Here is a 22,965-nt window from a genome sequence, read left to right on the forward strand (position 1 = left end):
AAGGATATGCTAGCATTTGTAAATTAAAATCTCATAAACTCTAATTACATAATTAAACTTAGTGTAAATTTCAATTTTGGTCCACTGACTATTGTACTTGTGTTAATTGCAACACTTGACTTTCAAAAATGTTAATTTAGTACCTTGACTATGCAATTCTTATCAATTTTGGTTATGCCGGTCATTTACGGGTCAAATGTGACCGAAAAAACTTAAACTTTTTTTTAAAAAAATTATTCATGGGGCAAAATGGTCATTTTAAATTTTAAAAAAAATAAAAAGTTATTTGCAGCTTCTTCTTCGCGTACCACGCTCACCGCCGCCCACCATGGCAGCAGCATCAAGTAATTCAACAAATGGCATCGCAGGTCCAATCATCCTCTTTTTTGGAGCTGAGGTTTCTTCATTAGGTAGACTTAAATTAGCATTATAAGTGTCAACCTCTTCATTTGGCAAACTCAAGTTTGCATTATGGCTATCAGCATCTGGTGACTTTGACTGCTTATTACTCTGCAATGCAGAATTATCAAGATGTTGGTTTTGAAGCTGCGTGTGGGAGTGAATTATTGATCCCACACGTTCAAGTGTAGGACACGCTTTTTATGGCAGTAGAAAGACAAGATCACCATTCTGCTTATGCTTCAAGGAAAGAAACAACTTTAATTTCTCAGGTGCTTGACCAATAACCTTTCAGATAAACCACTTATATCAACAGCTTGTCCATCATCAATCATCTTCAGAAGCTGCTCCAAATCACCAGCTACGGCAGGGAACTCCTTCAAAATCCTGTTGACGACATCCTTAGGATCCTCCCTTGACCTTTCGAGATTGTCGGATTCGGAACCGGTGGCATCAGAAGCCGACTCGTCCGAATCCGAATACCTTCTCCTGATTTCCGACCACTGCTCCTACTGCTTCCATGTTTCCGTTTACTCTGGCGCTTCTTGTCCCTCCTTTTTCTTTCTCTGTCCTTGTCGCCCTTAGAAGAAATCATGCGCCTCTCGTCGCGACGTTGTTCCATGCGGTGAGCGTGGTGCGCGAAGAAGAAGAAGCAAATAACTTTTCAATTTTTTAAACATAAAATGACCGTTTTACCCCTATAAATAAAAAATTTAAAAAGGTTTAATTTTTTCCAGTCACATTTGGCCGGCGTGACCAAAATTGATAAGAATTGTATAGTCAAGGTACTAAATTAACATTTTTGAAAGTCAAGTGTTGCAATTAACACAAGTGTAATAGTTAGTGGACCAAAATTAAAATTTACTCTTAAACTTAATATTATGTACTTAATGTGATCGAATGCATAAAACAATCTAAGGAGTATGAACCAACTAAAGAATATGAATTTAAACAAAATATCCATTTATTCATACTTAACCAAATATGGGCAGTCAGAACTAAAATCATAATTCCAAGAACTAAATGAATTATGGAATTAATGGCAAAAGTCAATTGCCTAGAAAACATGTTTTTCCAAAATTACTAAATTGATTCAAAATCACTCTCCATGACTCAGTTAATAATAATAATAATATTAGTATTAATGGCAAAATTGCAAATAACCAAAATAGCAATAAATAGCCATAATAATATTATCACATTAAGTAGGAGACTAAATATGGAAAAACAGTGGTTAAAACCGCTAACATTTATAAACGTTTTCGGATAAAATTTTGAAAACTTAATAAAATTTGAAGTCCGAAAAATATTAATGTCCAGAAAATTATTTTCTGAACTGGAGTATTGTCACATAAATTTATTTGGAAACAGTTCAAGGTACACATCTGAATACCATAAAAATACTAATGTCATCATTAATCATTAATTATTAATAGTAATAAGTAACATTATAATCACTATTAACATTAATAATAACGACAAAGTAAAGTATGGTAATGCACCTTTAAATGTTTTCCTTTTTCTAAAGATAAAATATGTGACTAGTCTAAATTAGCGGTTTAACTATAACTGTAGCACTAATTATCAAAAATAATCGTAAAAGATAATTAATGGCTAACCTTAATGATGCAAACCGCATCTCTCCATTGCGCTAACAACGATGATGATCCACAAGAGAAGAAAAACTCCAGAATTCTCCCAATCTTCACTATCGGTGTCAATAAACTCGATGCAGCGTCCAATGGTACGTTAAAAAATTTATTGGTAGGACTTAATTACCAACATTAATAGTCATGTAAAATAAAGTGGTAATCATGCCAATGTACCAAATATAGCAGATTACCATTAAATGCTAATTATTATGAAAAGTAATAAAATGAGATTAGCCCCTAAACTTAATAACAGTAATTAATAATGCTAATTAATAATAATTACAATAAAGGCAAAACTGTAATTAAGGGATGCCAAATACTAATCTCAATTTACCACATAATAATTAACCATTACTATTATGATACTTAGGGAGACTGAAGTTAAAGTAATAACCAAATTACCATTATATAGGCAATATACCAACTATATTGCTTTTGCCATAAAATTAAAGACTTAATATTATTATTAAGGCCCTGGAAACTATTGATAGATTAAAAATTAATCAACATAAATAATAGTTTGTAATTCTTAATGGCCAAAATAACAATTAAATCATTAATCCTTAATGTCTCAAAAAGATCAAGACAATAATTATAGCACTTAATTACTCAAATTAGGCTCATAAACCTCAATGGCCCAAGTGAATTATAACATGAATGATAAATGTGATCTAGTACTGAAATAGACCCAAAACTTAATATTATTACCAACGATGAATACCAAAATATGGTAGTTAGTAATAATTATAACTTAATAAGCATGTTATAAGGAGTTATAATTATTATTTAAATATCAATCAAAATAATGACATCCATACTTTAATGACCGAAGATAGGTCTCAAATCGCTTGTTCAAAATAGGTTCTAAAGTCCCTGAGACACATAAAACTAAAATGTGCTCAAAATTAAGAGGAAACTAAACAAGCTGATTTAGTATGTCATAATACCTAAAATTGACCTAAGGATCCAAAATTGAATGATATTTTAATAATGAATTTATGAGTTAATAATATGCTAAATCCAACCTTAATGCATGCTATTATGAATATATAATTATAACAATAATTTATAAATATACGTAGCATGCTTGGATGTGCAAATTAATACATTATTAACCCATATATACTAAATAAATTGCAACACTTGAGGCAATTTAATTTGCACCTTAACATTAAATTAAAATTCAAGTAGCAAATTAAAACTTAATATTTGCCCCAAATTAAATGATAATTTAATAATTAATTAAGGAGGGATTAAACTGAACAATTAAGCTAGAAGAAGTCTAAATATGATAATGGATCAACTAAATCCAGCCCAAAACCAAAATCAGGCCCAAGATTTTTTTTTATATTTTTTTTAGTGTTGGACCAGGTCTGCCCAATGGGCCTGACCCGGCCCAACCCTCATGACCCATCATCATCTTCTTCACGTTAATTAGCCTAAAGCACCTATCTGCCGTGAGAATCAGCAGCGATGAAGCAGTGCCAAATGATAAAACATGGCAGTAGAGAAAAATTAAGAATTTTGAAAATAATTTCAAAACTATGCTTTAGGCTCTTAAGATTAATTAAGAGAGAATCAATACTAATTAATTCACTCAAAACATACATACTAAATTACTTAACTATATCATGACTGAATAGATATATTTTGTATGCATATTTCAACGAATTAATAAATGAAACATATACAAAAACTTGATATATATGAAAGCTTTAACTTAATATTGTTTTAGGCAAAACAATCAACCAGACAGAGATTATAAAGGCTCTGATACCAAATGTTAGATCTAAAATAGTCTAACTATATGAACCATAGTATACGAGAAACCTAACCTCGTATGATAGCGGAAGCGTAGCCGTGTTGATCTCCAGTCATAGTTGATGTTCCTGTTGTGTTGCCTCTTAACGGTAGACCGTCAGCCATGTTTTGTCTCAGACCTGACTCAGAACCCTAGATGGTGTATTGGTATCTACTGAGCAGTCTGAGTACCGTAACTGAATGTGCTATCTAATCCATAATCCTGTATCCCATCAATCCAGGTTTATATTAGGCACAGAGTTTGGTTGACTAACAATTACTAGTTATTAAGTCCAACCAGACCACTTAATAAGCCTAGTCAACTTGCACCACTTAATTAAGGCCCCAATATATAATATATAATATATATTATTAGGGAAAATCTTACATTAAGGGTATATGTACTAATGTAAGCAGTGTTGTGGATATTAAGGCCAGCACAGACAGCTTTGAGGGATTTGGAGACTCCAATATAATGTTTTTGTTTGTTTGCACTCAAGAGTTCTTATGTGTTTCCACGCCCCTTTGAGACCCCGAAAAATGGACAAATTCCTTTTCTTAGGAACACATACAAGATTCGGCACTACAAAAAGGATAATGGTAACCCCACCATTAACTACTTCATTTATGAATTTCATAGTAATAGAAATACATGTCCTGCCGAGACAGAATTTGTAACTTGCTATCCTCTTGCCTAGCAGGCAAAGATTGACCTCCGTGGAAAGGATGATTCATTCGGATCGACATGAGAGGCCAACTACATTGCCAGAATCCATGTTGTATATTTGAAAGAGGTTGACCTCCTTGCTTCTCTCCTGGTACACTTCTCTTCCCGCCGAGCCCCCTTTCTCCTCGGTCCACAGAGACAAAATGTAGGACTGGTGCCAACAGTTATCACTGCTGGCCCCTTTTGAGTAATTTTGTTTTCCAGTTCAAATTGTGAATTATGAGGGCATTCAGATACAGTAAAACTTCAAACAATTGTACAATCATTCACTTGTGCACTTCAAAAGCATATGATTGAAGTAACATGATATAAGTTGTGTAGTTTAAAATTGTAAGTAAAGTCACTATTTAAGGAGGACGAGAGTCGAGAATAGTTCTAAGGGTATGTACTTTCTGCATGTAAAATTTTTATTAGGTCTGGAATGTCACTATTTGATTGGCCGGAGATCTAAAATTAAGGTACAAATTCATATTCGTGGGACCTGCACTATATCTAGGCTAAGCAGCCCTCTACCACTAGCATGTAATTCATACAAGTGCAAATAAGTTTTGGGAGAGTGAAAATGACAACCTAATAAAGAAGCCACACAATCCGCTAAAACCTGGGCTGTCTATAGACACGACTGGTTGACATAGAGATCTTGGAGACTAGTGACTTGGAAGCCTGGATTTTTTGTGTAAATAAGCATGTGTACATATACATATACATATACGTAATACTCCCCTGTCTCATTTTATATGTCCTACTTACTATTCATTGGAAAAACCAATTATTTCTTTTTTGTTTATTTTTTTTAGTATTTTTTACTTATTTTTAAATTTGATTTTTTTACGTTTAATAGTGCTTTTAGTGTAATTTCTAAATATATAAATTTTGCATACTAATACTAAATTTAATATTATGAAAAATTGAATTAAAAATAACTTCAGTCAAACCTTATTAACCAAACCAAACACATAAAATGGGACGGAGGTAGTATGTATTTATGTACATAAATTTCAGTAAACTAAAAATCTTTAACCATGTACGTTATTTATCAGCACCAATACATACCTTTATAACCATGTACATCATTGACAATATTTGATAAACCCAAAAACCACACACATACTTATCTAATCGGCACCTTTACCTTTGACATCAGGGTATAATCATGTATGATGCTAACAGTATCTGATACAACTCCAAAAATATATATACCCTGTGCTGATATCAATCTCATAGAATTTTGCAAAATCTTTATCAACATTATTACTTTTTGCACCAGATGCCCATGTACATTGTTGACCGCACTTGATACAATACTATTGACACCCATGTATAACCATGTATGATGGTAATAGTATCTGATAAAACTTCAAAAGCATACATATCCGGTGCTGATCAATTAACCCCATAGAATTTTGCAAAATCTTTATTGGTCATTCTAATAGGGTATTTAATTTGTCGGTGCATGTATAAAGGGTAAAGGACTAAAAGAGAGGAGGTTTAATATAATGGGTGACCAATATATGTACAACTTTTTACCGTAATAGCCGTGATTGATGGCAATGAATAAGTGATCAGATCTGCAAGATTTCTTAGCCTTCACTCATATTATAAGTTCCAATCCACATTTGGCCAATTTTTGGAGGGCTCATGGCCTTATAGACCCCACAGGTAACCCATTTTTTTTTGCCTTCCAGTCCCTCTCAAATTTCAACTAAATCCTCCATAAATCAAAGCAGATCCACCTTACAAGAAAAAAGTGAAAGTGGTTAATCAATTCCGATCCATTCACCACTTTCTTTCCCCATGCCACCATTTTGATTTTTATATATATTCTTGTCCCAAGCTCACACACAGTAATGTAATATGGACTGGTTTTCTTGGCTCTGCAAAACCGCCTTGGATCCCTCCCTTGTTTATGAGTATGGTTTAGCCTTTGCCCAGAACGAGCTTGAAGAAGACGACATCGCCTACTTCAACCATGAATTCCTGCAAAGCATGGGGATTTCTGTCGCCAAACACAGGCTGGAAATCCTTAAACTTGCCAAGAAAGAGAGGAGGAATGTGGTTCCCATGACGAGGTTTCTGCGCGCAATCAAGCGTACCAAGAAGAGAATTGTTGTGTATGTGCGCACTCTGGTTCGCCGCGAGGACTCGCCTCTGGCCATCGTGCCTGCCAAGAAGGAGAAGAGAAGCCATGGGTCGTCGAGGTTGAAGAGGAACAAGAAGAGGGTGGTGGCGGCCAATAATAATTCCCAGCAGAACACTCCCACGTTGCTGCTCACAAACGGCGGCAGCCCGCAGAGGTTGTTTTCTAGTTCAAGAATCAATAGCTTTTCGGGGAAAATGGTGTATGATCAGAGTGAGCATTGGGCGGAAGAGATAAGATGGGATGCGATGTTTCAGAACATGAAGCCAACATAACTGATGATTGGTGAAGCTAAGGTACATGAATGGATTGTCTGATCTGATCTCATGTGTTGTTCATTTCTTGTATGTATTACTTAACACAGAATTGCATCTTCAATCATGGTAGATTTGAATATATGGTGAGAGAGATTTTTTTTTTTTTTTTTGGGGGTGGGGGGAATATAATTCTTCCACCAGATTGATTATAGGCTCATCTGATCATCTCTGTTTGGGGGAATTAATTTGGAAACAACAACATAGATGAATTAGTAATTAATTTGTTGTATCTCATTCTCTGGGACTCTGTGTGATGATGAAAGTAATTTTTATTTTTAGTTTTTTTTTTTTAATGTTTTGTTTTTAAAGTTTTTACTTTAATTTAAGGAAAAACAAACCGTCATTACCACAATATGTCTTTAGGCAGTGTTGCAAAAATTCCACCCAGACGTTGATTAGCGGCTGGCCGCCTAACGTATCACCATAATCAGTGGTCTAGGTGGTCGGCCGGCTAGGCGGCCTTAGGCTTTGACAGCCTAGGCTACCTAGTCGGCCGATTAGCTAGTGTTCTTTAAAAAAGAAAATGGAGTATTTCATTCAAAACAACATTGTTTCGAGCGAAATAACACTAAATTGTTCACACTCTAAATATTTTTAAGTTAATATTTAATATTTTAGTATTAACTATTAAAATATTAAATAATTTATATTATTAGTCTTAAAAGTTAAAAAATTTTAAATATATTTTTAAAAATAAAATAAAAAATACACGAACACCTAGGCGCTAGGCCCACTCAGACGTCCAAAGAGCGCTAAGCGATTTTTCTACCATGACTTTGGGTGAAACACATCTTATGATTCTAGATAGTAAAAGATCACAACGTAAATCATTATATTTTAATTTATTCATAACTAACTGGTTCAAGTTAAAAAAGTTATTAGACTGATTTCACTAAAAATCAAATTTAAAATTTTACGATTATGGGCATTTGGTTTGGTTTTATTTTTTAAAGTTTTTACTTAGTGGTGGGGTAGGTTGTCAAACCCAATTCAAACTACCAAATGGTGGCATCATTGTCGGTGGAGTAAAAGAGTGAATACTTGGTAGCACTTTCTCTCATTCTATGTATTGCTTTTATGGTTAAAGCATTCTATTGAGGGATTGTTCACAGTTTTTTAAGAAAAAATGTCAATTTTAAAGAGAATGAGAGGAGAGAGAAGGAGTGAATTGCTCTTGCAAATCTTAATTTTTTTCAGAATGTGTGAATTTCATCAAGAGAGAGAAAGAAGTCTGTAGGTCATAAATTTTTTCAGCTTTGATTTTTTCTTTTTCTTTTCTTTTTTTCACACATTCTTTTCTCTCCTCTTTCCTATTTGACACCTAAAAACTTGTGCTAACAACTTATCTATTGAGAGGAAATACTTTATCCCTCCTTTCAAATTCCAACTACGGTTGAACCATATATTGATGAAAGATTTTGAACAATTTTAGTAGGAAAAAACTCAGACCATCCAAAAAAAAAAAAAAAAAAAACTCAGACCGTCGATTATCTATAACGTAGATCTTGCTTTTCATAAGTATCACAATTTTCTTTATAAATATTACATTTATTCACATAAATAACAATCAATCAATTTACCTATGATGAACATTACATTTTTTTTTTCTCATAAGCATTACACTTTTCATCATAAGTAACCATCAATCAATTTATCCCTAATTAATATTATATTTTTCTTTATAAGTAACAATTCATCAACCCCTAAATATTATTTTTGATATAAAAATATGACATTTTCTTTCTAAAGTATCACATTTTTTCCTCATAAGTCTTACACTTTTAATTCCCTCCTAAGTAACAATCAATTTATCCACAATTAGTATCACATTTTTTCTCATAAGTATTACATTTTTTTCCCATAACTAACCATCAATCAATCAATTTATCTCTGATTAGTATTAAAGTTTCCTTCATAAATAAACTTTTCAACACCTAAATATTACATTTTGATTTAAAAATATTACATTTTTTAAAAAGTACTACACCTTTCCTTATAATTATTATATTTTTCATCATAAGTAATAATCAATTTATCCCTAATTAGTATTACACTTTTTATTATAAGTATTGAACTTGTCTCACGGATCCAAGAAAGTCACCCATTTTATTATTATTATTTTTTTATTTTACATTTGACTCATATTTAAAGATTTTGTGACAGAAAAATAGTACTCCTTTAGTTGGTTTCATTATTATTATTTTTTTGGTTGGTTTAATCTCAAATTGTTACCATTCAATTTTGAGTACATTTGATTCATGTTTAAAGATTTTTTGAGTGAAAAATAGTACTCCTTTAGTTGGTTTCATTTATTCTTTTTTTGTTTTGTTAGGGTTTAATCTCAAATTATTACCATTCAATTTTGAGTAATATTTAATTAATTGTTTGTATATAAAATTTATATATTTAGAAATTATTAACATGAAAAGTTAACTTTAAAAATTATGAAAAAAAAAACAATAAAAAATGAACAATGAAAAAAAGAGATTGTTTAACCAGTAAATTGTAGACATAGCAAGCAATATGAGAGTAATTATTTATAATTTTTTTGAATGCTAATTATTTATAATTTAAAATATATCATTTTAATAAATTTTAACAAGTTTATATTCAAGACAATCAGCTCTTATATCATGGACCAAGGTCTACCTTACCAATTGTTATACCGTGCACCACGGCGCATATAGCAATGTGTGCCCCACGTCTTTCAAAAAGATGTCGTTTTATTAAGTTGTGTGGGGAGTTGACGCGACAGGGTGTATGTGTATTCTGGTATACAATTATGTACATTCTTTTATACAATTATGTACATTCTTTTATACAATTATGTGCATCCAAAATAAGAGATTTTTTTTTTAAGAGTTAAGAATTTATGTGTATTATGTTAAGAGTTTATGTGTATTATGTTACGAGTTTATGTGTATTATGTTAAAAGTTTATGTGCATTATGTATTATGTTAGATTATGTGTATTATATTTTCAAAAAAGAGTATGTGTATTCTGTTATACAATTATGCATATTTTGTTATACAATTATGTACATTCTGTTATGCAATTATGTACATTTTCAAAAATGAGATTTTTTTTTATAAAAAGTTAACAACAGACACGGAAAGCAAAATTTTCCAAAAAAAAAAAGTACAAAACGACGTCGTTTTGCACCAGGGCGCACAATGCAATGTGCGCCCTGATGTATGATATAAATTGTCCCACCTTACAATGTGGACCTTGACTCTAAATTGTGTATTTTTAGTATTGAAATTGTAAACATCTAGAAATAAATCGTGTTTTTAAGTTTTAAAAATTTGTGAATACAATACATGATAGTCACAATTATAAATTTTAAAAGATAAATTGTAAACATTTAATATGTAAATTGTGTATCTTTGAACCCGGATCTACTTTAGTTCCATAGAATAATTTGCCCAAGACAATGATTATCTAATTTAGAGTTGTTAAGGGGTCCACCAAAGCCCACATCACCACGAGACGGGCCTAAAATTTGCAAAATCCCCTTAGCCCCACCAAAGCCCACGGGCCTAGCGGGTTGGCCCACCAAATAAAATATGTGTTTATTCAAAAATCTAATTACTACATCATAAATTAGCCAATAGTCTTTTGGATTTAGTCATTTAGCAAAATAAGAAATATAAATATTAATTTTAGGCTCCGTTTGGAAAGTAGGAAAATAACTTCTAGAAAATGAGTCATTTTTTAGAAAATATTTTCTTTTCTGGTGTTTGGTTACACAACGTAAAATACGAAAAAATTAATATTATTTGTATACTTTACATTTTTTTTTTAAACTTTGAATTGAAAAAAAAAAAACTCGTGGATCGGCCCGCGGGGCCCGCCAACCCGCATGGGGGGACTTTGGTGGCAAATTATTGTGTGGATCATGGTCCACACAATGTTATGTGGATCATGGTCCACACAGTGTTATGTGGACCATAACAAAAAGTACATTTTTAATATACTAAATGTACATTATTTTTGTACTGAATATACATTATATAATATAATGTACACTCAGTACATAAATAATGTATATCTCCTGAATACAATGTACATTATTTTTGTACTGAGTATACCTGAAACAAGCAACGGCGGAGCTAGCCCATGAGGTTTTCATCAGAGGATGCTCGAGGTCCAAACTCCAAAGAAGTCCTTGTTGCAGGAGTTTTCTTGCTGCGTTAGCAACGCGCAGGAGTCTCCCGAAGAATTTACCCGACTGGTGATTGGGGAAGAGGAGACAACCTTAATAGAAGAGCCGCCTGGGGAGTACGTTCGCACGAATGAAACTCAAAGGAATTGACGGGGACACAATAATGATTGGACTTTGGTTGCATGAACCCTAGCTTGCGGGTTTGGTGGGCCGACTCGCAAAAGCCCGCAAAAAATTAGGCCCAAAAAATTTTGCATGTGCATTCCTTGAAAAATGACTTCTCACAAAAAAAAGGAAGTCATTTTCCCTCAAAACATATCTATTTTCGTTTGACTAATGTATCATTTTCCATTAACTTCATTTTCCCCTTCTTGCCAAAATCTAAAACTCGAAAAACATGCAAAAGTTATTTTCTGAATTTCCAAACTCACCCTTATATTTAAAGAATAAATAAATTGGTAGGCCAAGCCCTTATTATCTTAATCATTATTGTGTGGACCATGGTCCACACAAGTTTTCTGGACCATATTTTGTATACTGTAAAATAATGTATATTCAGTACAAAAATAATGTACATTATATTTATGGGATGTACATTATTTTTGTTCTGAGTGTACATTATATTATATAATGTACATTCAGTACAAAAATAATGTACATTTAGTATATTAATTTATTTTTTTTATTATTATGGTCCACATAACATTGTGTGGACCATGGGATTAGAATAGTGATTCAGCATTCAACTCAACAGATAATCATTACAATAATAAAAGAGGTTTAGAAGACGTAAACCTCTCCTAACTATTAGGCTCTACTAAACTACCTATCTAGGACCACACAATTAATAACATATTATAAAGCCAAATAATATAACATTATTGTCACGATTGCCACGATTGCCGCGACCACCACCGGAGTTGCCGCGACGCCCTCCATTGCCACCCCCTGACTGGTTGCTGCCCTGCGCAACGTACAGTGCTGCAAGCGATCCGCCACCACTGAGACCAGGTGCAAGGTCATCCGCCGCGATAAATTCCTGTGCTTGCAGAAAATCAGCGAGCTGAGGTAGCGTAACCAGATTGCCGGAAACTGTCAGGGAGGCCGCCATGCTTCTGAACTCTGGCCGTAAACCTCGGAATACCCAGAGATTTTGCTCGTCTAACGAAAGAGGACGACCGGCGAGCGAGAGAGCTTCTACAATTAGCTGGGCTTGGTCGATGTAGTCTGCCGGGGAAAGATTGCCTTACCGTAATGATTGAAACTGCCCAAGTAAATTTAGGCAACGCGCTCTCGAACTGGATCCTAGTGCAGCAGTGATTGAATCCCAGACTTCTTTTGACGTGTTGCGTCCGACGGCAAGGTGAAGCACCTCGTCTGCCATGGAGGAAACCAAGAGCGATAGAATGGACGCATCTTGCCTTACCCACGTATGGAACTCAGGATTCGGCACACTGGCGGAGGTGGCTGCACCGGAAGCGGACGATTCTGCCGGTGGACTTGCGATGGTTGGCGACGGGCAGGGGGTTTCGCCGGTGACAAACCCGAGTAGTTCTTGGCCCCGTAAGAATGGAACCAATTGTGTACGCCAGAATAAAAAATTCTGGGACGTGAGCTTGATCGACACAAAATGGTGTGCCGAGGAGAGAGGGTTTGCCGTGGTGGCCGGACTTGGGACGGAGGTGGTGATTTGTTCTTTCCGACGAGTTCGTCGACATTTTTGGGGAGAGGGAGAGAAAGAAGGAGGATCTAACGTAAGGCTAACTGATACCAGATTAGAATAGTGATTCAGCATTCAACTCAACAGATAATCATTACAATAATAAAAGAGGTTTAGAAGACGTAAACCTCTCCTAACTATTAGGCTCTACTAAACTACCTATCTAGGACCACCCAATTAATAACATATTATAAAGCCAAATAATATAACATTATTGACACATGGTCCATACAATAATTTGCCTTATTATCTCACCTCTTGGCAGGCTTATAAAATTCAAATTCAAACTCTACTTTAATAGATGGAGAGCTAAGTTGAGCTGACAAATCGACAACTCTAATCTAATGGGCCGTTTGGTTCACGGAATCAATTTGGAAGGAATAGAAATGCTATTCCATAGGGAATGTAATAGGTAAGGAATAGAATAGAAATTGTATTATGTTGTTTGGTTCGCTGATGGAATAGACTTTAGTAATTGTATTCCAACATTTGGTTGGTTAAGGAATAGAAATGGAATATGAGTTTAAAAGACATAAATACCCCTTTACAAAAAAATGTATTATTATTATTATTATTATTATTATTATTATTATTATTGTTATTGTTATTGTTATTGTTATTGTTATTGTTATTGTTATTGTTATTGTTGTTATTATTATTATTATTATTATTATTATTATTATTATTATTATTATTATTATTATTATTACTACATATGTTTTTAAATAATGTTATTCTATAGCAACTACAATATTGTATAAAAATTAACATATATATATACACAAATATTATTGATAAGTGAAAGAACAACTGAATTTGAAAGTATCAGGGAGTTTTGTTCAAGATAAGAGATTATCCTTGATTCAAGGAGTCTTTCTACAACAACTTGTCAGATAATTAAGAGTCCTGATGTGATTAGTTCAAGCAGACAAAGAATTACAAGTGATTAATTTATCTATCTCTCTCACGCCATTTTACATAATTATCTCTAAAAGCATGAGAATTAATTTGTTTAATCATTCTATCATTGTTAGTGATCAAAAAATATATATATTAGAGATGTTGTCGTGTGCTGTAGCTGATAGGCTTCAAACTGGCATGGGAGGGGCTTTTGGCAAGCCGCAGGGTGTTTGTGCTCGTGTTGCCATTGGGTAGGTTCTTTTGTCTGTGCGCTGCAAGGATGCCAATGGCAACAATGCCCAGGAGGCCTTGCGCTGTGCTAAGTTCAAGTTCCCCGGGTCAATGCTAATCGTAAACCTGGAAGAGCTTTTTTACCAGCAACAGCATAAACAATATATACAACTACAAGAGGCCCTGCCCTACCTACTTATGAAATGTACTGAGGATACTTTGGTTTTTAATTTTGTTGTTTAAGAACATGGATTACTTACTATGAATATTCAGTATTAAATATCAATAATAATTAATTTTTAAAAAATAAAATTCAGAAAATTACCTATGTTTGAAGCTTTAATTTGATGTTGATGTAGGTAGATGATAGAAAGAATTGCAAAGATTGATGCAGAATGGTCGGAAGAAATTGTTTGATTAATGCTGATGATGAAAAGAAAGGAATCGTAGATGGGGGAGAGAAAATGATAAAGGTTAAAATTGAAAAAAAAAAAATTCTATTCCTGAGGACTCAAGAATAAGTTAATACCAGGGGGGCCCCTGGTAATAGCTATTACCTTATTTGAGGTAATAGGCTATTACTAAGAATATTAAGCCTGGTAATAACTAGGACTATGTGGTCTAATGGTACCCGGGTTGGACTTCCATTTGGAAGATTATGAGTTCACAAGCCTCAGGCGTTATTGGTTCTTTGTGTTTCAGTAGGTTGAGAAAGTGGCTTATTACTGAGAATGCTATGCCATTTCCGGCCTATTCTGTGAACCAAACGGGCCGTAATAGTTACTAGCTGAATGCAAATTACATTTCATTTCTTAGCCCGTAATACTGTATTTATTTTTTTTTTTTGTTTTTAATGCAACACACTATAAGCAACACACAGAAAATTAAATATAATTGAAAAATAAAATATAGTTTACAAAATTAACCCAACAATACATTTTAATTAAGTTGAATTTATTTAATTTTGAGAATGATTTTTTTTGCTATATAAACAACATCACATGGTTGTTGCAATATGAACAATATCACATGGTACGATATTATTATAGAGTTATACTTTGAAAAAGAAAAGAGTACTAAATGTAATTATTACTTCACCGCTAGTCTTTGAAGGTTTAGAAGTTGTTTGAAGGAAGTATTTTTTGAAGAATCACTCTAAAATTTCTTTTTATTTTTTATTGTATTTTTATCTCAAAATTTGATAATGCTTTTTACTAATAAAATTGATTTGACTATTTCTTTCTTTAATTTACTGAATCATTTTAACTCAGTAATATTATTGTTGGATCCTGAAGTGAAAAATGTGGGAAAAATAATCATTTTCCTTTTCTCAATGTAGAATTGAATTTTGAGACAACAATACATGTGATGAATGGAAAAGGTGTGGGGTTTGGGTTTTTTTTTTTTTTTTTTTTTTTTTTTTTGGGGGGGGGGGGGGGGGGGAGTGGGGTCGGGGTGGGGAGCGCAGGTCCCTTCTTCTAGTTTGTAACAATATATATATATTTTTTGAAAAGTCAATCTGTCGATTGTATTAATCAATGAAAGCCATAATAGCATCAGGCAGGATAGAATCTCAATACATAGAATGTTCCTGAGTAAAAGCTAACGAAGCTAAAGTATGAACATGTAAATTAATCTGTCTAGGCACATAGCTTAACGAAACAGAATTAAATAAAGACATCATTGTTCTGCACTGATGAATTATTAAACCCGCATACGAGTGGATGGGTATAGTCTGGTGGTGAATGGTGGTACGTAATACCATACAATCCGTGAGCATACTGGCCGAATTGATACTTCTTTCTACTAACCAGGACAGTGCCTCTTTAAACGCCATAGCCTCCGCCATGAGTGGTGAAAAACAAGAGGGTGGTTTTCCATTCTTTGCTGCCACAAACGAGCCTCCGGGCTCTAATAACACAATCCCACACGTAGCCTCCCCGGTTTCCTGCCGATATCCCGCATCTATATAGCATCGCATGTGATTATCAGGCAAGCCCAGTTCGGACTGTGGCTGTTCTCCTCCTTGCTTGGCTCGACCGTGCACCACACCATATGTTTCGAGCAAAACCGCCACCCCCTTCACAATAGTCTGCGGCCGTGCCATGGCCCCTTTCCACACGCGGCCTCTCCAAATATTGTAGAAAACACCCACCAACAGCTGTGTTTGCTCCTCCGTTAAAATTTCCATAGCCCCAGCTAACCATGCTGCAAACGAATCTGTAACAATATTTGTGATAGGTAATTGTGTTATATTCCAAACTAATACAGAATATTCACAATATACTAACGCATGCAACACATCTTCATTAGTCATCATGCACATAGGACAAACCGGGTCAATCTCCACCCTCTTATTAATTAAATTCGTGGTAGTGGGTAAAATATCACATACTGCTCTCCATAAAAAAGTCTTCCACTTTGGTGGTACTTTCAATTTCCACATCCTAACCCATTTATCAAAATCACCTGGGTTATTCTCATAATCACCAATAATACGCCTGTAGGCATTCTTTACTGAATAAATTCCTTTTGGGTCACCCATCCAGTACCATGAGTCATCATAATCAGGACTAACAGGAATTCTAACTATTCTGCTCACATCCTCTGGGATAAATAAATCAGATAATATATGTGGATCCCATGTTCGTGTTTGTGGGTCTATCAAACCTGCTGCCCGTGCTTCTCTTAACTCTTCAGGCATAATTGTTTGTACCAAGGGGCTTGGATTATCTTGGAGCCATGGGTGTCCCCAAATCAGAGTTGTCTCACCATTTCCAATCCTGCGCCTTATCCCAGCTACCACTATTCGATGTGCTGCCATTATACTTCTCCAACAAAAACTTGGGCAATTACCAATAGTAGCATCCACAAAACTAGAAGTGGGGTAATACCTGGCTTTATATATTCTTGCCACCAGGGACCCTGGGTTTGTAAAAAAACGCCACGCCTGCTTGCCCAACATAGCTAGATTAAAAGCTCTCAACTCCTTGAACCCCAGACCACCAAATTTCTTGGGGATACATAATTTATCCCATGCCTTCCAATGTATCCCCTATCCTTCCCACTTCCCCACCAGTATCTATTCATGGCTCTCTCAATGGATTGGCAAACTGTTTCAGGCAACAAAAAAACACTCATTGAAAAAGTTGGCATAGATTGAGCCACACTTTTCAATAAGACCTCCTTACCAGCCTGAGACAATAACTTTGTGCTCCATGATCCAATCCTCTGCCTGATCTTTTCCTCCACATAGGAAAAAACTGCTCTTTTATTCCTGCCCACAAATGATGGGAGACCCAGATATTTCCCAAAATTATCTGCCTGCACTACCTCGAGACAGCTTGCCACCTGCGTTCTAGCCATATGTTGGGTATTCCGGCTAAAACATATATTTGACTTGTTATAATTCACCACCTGTCCAGAAAGCATCTCGTACCTCTCCAAACATTTTTTAATCACATTAGCCTCGTGAATATTTGCTTTAAAGAAAAGTAGACTATCATCCGCAAAGAATAAATGGGACACTGGAGGAGCACCCCTGGCCACTCTACATCCATGAATAGAACCTGTTATTTGTTCCCTCTGCAATAACATCGAAAGTGCCTCAGCACAGATAATAAATAAGTAAGGGGAAAGAGGATCTCCCTGCCTGAGGCCACGAGTCGGTTTGACACACCCACCCACCTCCCCATTCACCATCACCGTATAGCTCACCGTTGTCACACACAACATTATTAGTTTGACCCATTTATCACCAAACCCCAGCGCCCTCATCATTTTTTCCAAAAAATTCCACTCCATCTTGTCATATGCTTTAGACATATCCAATTTCAGTGCACTCCAGCCTACTACACCACACTGTTTCCTGTTCAAGTAGTGACCCACCTCCGCTGCCACCAAGATATTATCTGTAATTAATCTGTCAGGAATAAATGCACTTTGTGATTCCGAGATAATATCACCCATCAAATTTTTCATTCTGTTTGCCAACATTTTTGCCATTATTCTATAAATGACATTGCTCAACGCAATCGGTCTCAACTCTGCAACAGTCTCCGGGACCTCCTTCTTAGGAATCAAAACTATGTTAGTATCATTCAGGCCCTCTGGGAATATTCCAAAGTTCAAAGCATGCAGAATAAAACTAGACACATCTTCACCCACAATAGACCAAAAATGCTGATAAAAACCCGGATTCATTCCATCCGGGCCTGGTGCTTTATCCGGGTACATAGCAAACAACGCTATTTTTACCTCTTCTTTCGTAAAAGGCTGATTCAACATCTCATTATTCTCATTCGACACACGGGGGGCAAAATCATTAAAAAGGGGATCATCGCAGCTCATATTATTAGAAGTAAATATGCTGTTAAAGTACTCCAATACCACCGAATGCATATCAGTACCCTCCACCCATTGACCATCATCATTTTTAAGACTAGCAATAAAATTCTTCTTTCTACGGGCAGAAGCATACCTGTGATAGAACTTCGTATTGGTATCCGCACCCCGTAGCCAGTGCTGCTTCGCACGCTGCCTCCAAAATACATCCTCCTGGGCCTCCAACTGCTTTAATTGATTCTCATTGCGTTGAAACTCGGCCAAAGCGACCGGATCCGTTACATCATGGAATCTCTCTTGCTGTCTCCGCAACTGCCCAACGCGTTGGCCAAATTTATGAAACTGGTCCCCTCCCCACCGCATCAGTTTCTTACCACAAACCTGCTGACAGTGCAACAAACCCTCCGGCCTTCCTTCCTGCCAGGCTGTCTCCACCGCCTCCTTGCACCCCTAATCCAATAGCCACGCATTTTCAAACCTGAACCTCCTCGGCCCTCTTACCCTGCGCATGGTGATTGCATTTACACAGAGAAACAAAGCCGAGTGATCTGATTTTCTAGTCTGCAGATTCTCCACCCAAGCATTCTCATTCATATTCCCCCATTCATCCGTAACAAGCACCTTATCCAGCCTCTCTTGTATCCAATTCACCGTTCCTTTACTCTTATCCCATGTGAACTGGCAGCCCCACATCGGCATCTGCACTAGCCCACACTCATCAACAGTTTCCCCAAACCCACGCAGGAGGCTGTTTGGATATGGATTCCCCCCCCCCCTCCCCCCCCCCCCCCCCCTCTCTTTTCATGCTGATAGAGAAGATTATTAAAATCCCCTATCACCACCCAAGGTAACCCAGATCTACTCCTCAACCCTCTCAGTAGCTCCCAGGTTTCCTCCCTTCTACTTCGATCCGGACAACCATACAGACATGTCATTCGCCATACCTTGCCCGTCATACTCACCTCAATATCAATATGGTTTGGTGAATAACTCAACAACCTGGCCGTGTTGTTCTTTCTCCATAGTAGTGCCATACCCCCACTCAACCCTTCATTATCCACATAGAACAACCCCTCGTAGCCAAGCCTTACACGGACTCTCTCCGCCTGACTCCTATCCACATTGGTTTCCATCAAGAACACAAACTCTGGCTTCTTACGGGACACCATGTCCACAACTTCTCGAACTGTGCGTGGATTGCCCAAGCCACGATAGTTCCAGCTTAACGTACTCATGGTGACGGGCGGGGCTGGACTCCAGCTCCCGCCATTGGCAAGTTTTTTGAAACATCTGTCACCACTCCCTCCTCCACTCCACCATCCTCCCCACTCCCCGTACCCTGTCTACGACGCTTTGCCGTAGCCACCACCACCTCATCCTCAGACATACTCGTGGGCGTTACTCCCACACTTCTCCTCTCCCCTTCGACCGCCCCAATCCTCTGTGGCTTCACCAATGGACGTGGTTTCCCACCGACCGGCACGAGCCAGCTATCCCCAACCGCTCTAGGAGCGCTCCGGGACCCACCAGCCCGCATATCCGGACCGTACAAATACCTATCCACTGGCACCCCCGCCTCCCTAGCTTGTAGGCAAAACGTATGCAAGTGACCCATATAACCACAAAAATAGCAAAACTTATGCAGCCGCTCATACCTGAAATTAACCCAAGTTGTAGTCCTGTCTCTCTTCATCAATCTCATTCTCCTCCTCAGTGGCCTATCAACCGGTATTGACACCCGTATACGATGAAAAGTTAACCATGGTGCCCCCTCAAAACGCTCATCATGCTTAACAAAAGAGCCCAAAAAATTCCCTGCCTGTTCCAGAATCGCATGAGATGTGTACCCCTTAGGCATGTCGTGCAGCTGTACCCACATATTGTTAGGAATATATTGTATAAGTTTTGATGAGTCAAATGTATTTTGTAGACCCCAATTTTATTATATTTGAGTCAGTTCTGGTTCACAAAGTATAGTGCACCACTGCCATGAAGCCTACATGAAGTCTACGTGAAAGCAGTTTGAAGGAAGAATAAATGAAAGCGGGATCATAGCTTAACACATTTATGAAGCATCAAGTCACCAAAGGTTGAGATGGACGAGATGGTAGAAGACTTGTTAAAGCATTTGCATAATGCAAAATGATCCATAGTTTGATTCTCATTGAGAGTAATTTTGGTGTAAAGATGAATTGCTATCGTGAAGTAGCAATATCAGGAGATGATGTCACAAGAAAATATCAGGCAATACTATCATGAAAGAACAATTTTATATCGTGATAGGTATAATTATCGGGTGATGACATCACAGTGTGGTAAGGCTAGTGGAGAACACGTGGAAGAGACAAGACAAAAGAATTTAAGTCTTGGATTATATCAATTGGATACCTAGTCGAGATGGAAGAAGCCTTGCCAAGTAAAGTAAATGGTTCACAGTTTGATTCCCACTTGAAGCAATTTCATGAAAGCATGATATTGGTCCATGATATACAATGGAACGTGATATCCATGATACAAGGTGGAACATGATAGCTAGCTCATGATATGAAATGGAACATGATATATTTAGTCCATCATACAAGGTGGAACATGATACACTATTGGAACATGATATCATGATAGAATTAGACAGAAACATTATTTTGAAGCTCTGTTTCTGCAGAAGAAGTCGAAGGAGAAGAAGAAGCTGATATACGAATGAAATATTTTTAATACTCAAGCAAGAATCAATAGATAAATTATTTGATCAACTTGGCACATCAGATCAATAATTCAACAAAAGTCATGCCAGAGAAATTCAAATTTGGAGGCTACCCATTCCAAAGAAAAGCTTTGTCAGATTAAAGGAGAGCAACAGCGAGATTTCTCAAAATCTTCTGACAGACGGCGAAATGACTTTGCAGATCAAGTTGGCAATTATTTGATCAACTACAATTCAAAATGGACGATCGAGATCGAAAGTTGATCAACGGGCAAATAGCTTTCATCTGCTATAAAATGCCCAAGCAGACTTGAAGAGAAGTACGACTTGCATAACTTGAATACGGCTAAAAAACAAAGAGAAAAACAAGCAATATTCAAATCAGCCAAGAAGCAATATATTGAGCTATACACGATTAAATTCAAGTCTGAGTGAGAGAAAAATTGTACTTCATTGTAAATCTTCTACTGAGTGTAGAAAAGGGGTAGAGTAACTAGGGAGAGTGAAAAACCCAGTTGGAGTGTAGCTTTGTGCGTAACACTCGGTTGTAACGGGCAGAGTAACAAGGGGAGCTTGTGAAAACCCGGTGAGAGCGTAGCTTTGTGCGTAGTTCTCGTGGTGTAGGAGTGCAGCTTGGTGCGAAGTACTCGGGAAGGCGGAGTAACAAGAGGAGCTTGCGAAAAACCTTGGTGGAGTGTAGCTTTGTGCGAAGCACTCGGAGAAGTGTCGCTGGGCACTTATTCACTATTGTATCTGGGTGATCGAAGAATAGTGAATTTCCTCCTTGGAGTGAAAGGAGAAGAGTGGACTAGGAGGATTACACCACCTCTGAACCACTATAAATCTCTCTCTCTATTTACTTACTGCTCATATATATTTTGTGCATGCTTATATTATCTGTGAACTAACCGGTTACGGTTTATTGCGTATCTTTATCTGTCTGGGTTTGATAGTTCCCTCGTTTGCATGCAAGTGAAATTTTATATACATCATCCTACATCTATATCAAGTGTTTCTAACGTGATGCATGTATAAAATCTCTCTTGAGCACGACACAATTTAAAGCATAACACTTTGCCGTTACAATTCTGCTGTGCAAACTCTAAGTTGTTATACTTATTTATGCTTGTTACTTAGAGTTGAAGTTACAAAGTGTTGTTTGCAGAAGAAGTTTGAAAAAGTTAGAGAAGTCTATTCACCCCCCCTCTAGACTTCTCGCCACCCTTTCGGGACCAACAGGTGGTATCAGAGCGGTTGTCTATTTGAGTCATTTCTTGACTGCTAGGCAGATCTCGAAAACTTCAAAATGAAGAGAGATATGGTTCTTGCTCAAAATTTGCTTTTCTCACTTGATAAATTTGATGATTGGAAAATACGTATGCAGGTGCACTTATCTGCTTTAAATGATGAAATGTGGGAAGTCATCACAAATGGTCCTATCCAAATTATGAAAGCTAATACCGCTACCCCACGTGATCCAAATGCTCCACGATATATTCCAAAGCCAAAAATGGAGTGGACAAAGGAAAATAGAGGACGAAATAACTTGGACAATATTGCCAAGGACATTTTGTTCAAAACGGTCGATGACACCATATTCCCAAAGATTCGAAAGTGCACCACGGCAAAAGAAATATGGGACACGCTCATAAGCATCGGTGAAGGCGACGAACAAGAAAAAGACAACAAACTAACCAATGCCATGAAGAGGTTCGAAGATTTCAAAATGCTACCGAACGAAGGAATCACCGACATGGAAGCTCGATTGATCAAAATTCTTGGAGAAATCACGGATCTGGGAAAGACCATTACCCAGAAGGAAATATCGCTCAAAGTATTACGCGGACTACCTACAAATTGGGATATGAAGGT

At 36.5% G+C, this 22,965-nt stretch overlaps 1 protein-coding gene and 1 long non-coding RNA gene across 2 annotated transcripts; both read right to left on the bottom strand.

Moving 5' to 3' along the window:
- Nucleotides 1-379: 379 nt before the first annotated feature.
- LOC109156498 lies at nt 380-17,559 on the bottom strand. Its single transcript, XR_002050035.1, has 3 exons — nt 17,549-17,559; nt 10,425-10,430; nt 380-457 (listed from the first exon to the last, which is right to left on the bottom strand). It is a non-coding gene; the product is annotated as an uncharacterized LOC109156498 (long non-coding RNA).
- A 2,064-nt stretch (nt 17,560-19,623) lies between these two features.
- LOC109156540 lies at nt 19,624-20,271 on the bottom strand. The gene has a single exon (XM_019304392.1). It carries the CDS (start codon nt 20,269-20,271, stop codon nt 19,624-19,626), a length of 648 nt encoding a protein of 215 aa, XP_019159937.1.
- Nucleotides 20,272-22,965: the final 2,694 nt, after the last annotated feature.

Source organism: Ipomoea nil, unplaced genomic scaffold, assembly GCF_001879475.1.
Source record: "Ipomoea nil cultivar Tokyo-kokei standard unplaced genomic scaffold, Asagao_1.1 scaffold2735, whole genome shotgun sequence".
Taxonomy (NCBI): domain Eukaryota; kingdom Viridiplantae; phylum Streptophyta; class Magnoliopsida; order Solanales; family Convolvulaceae; genus Ipomoea; species Ipomoea nil.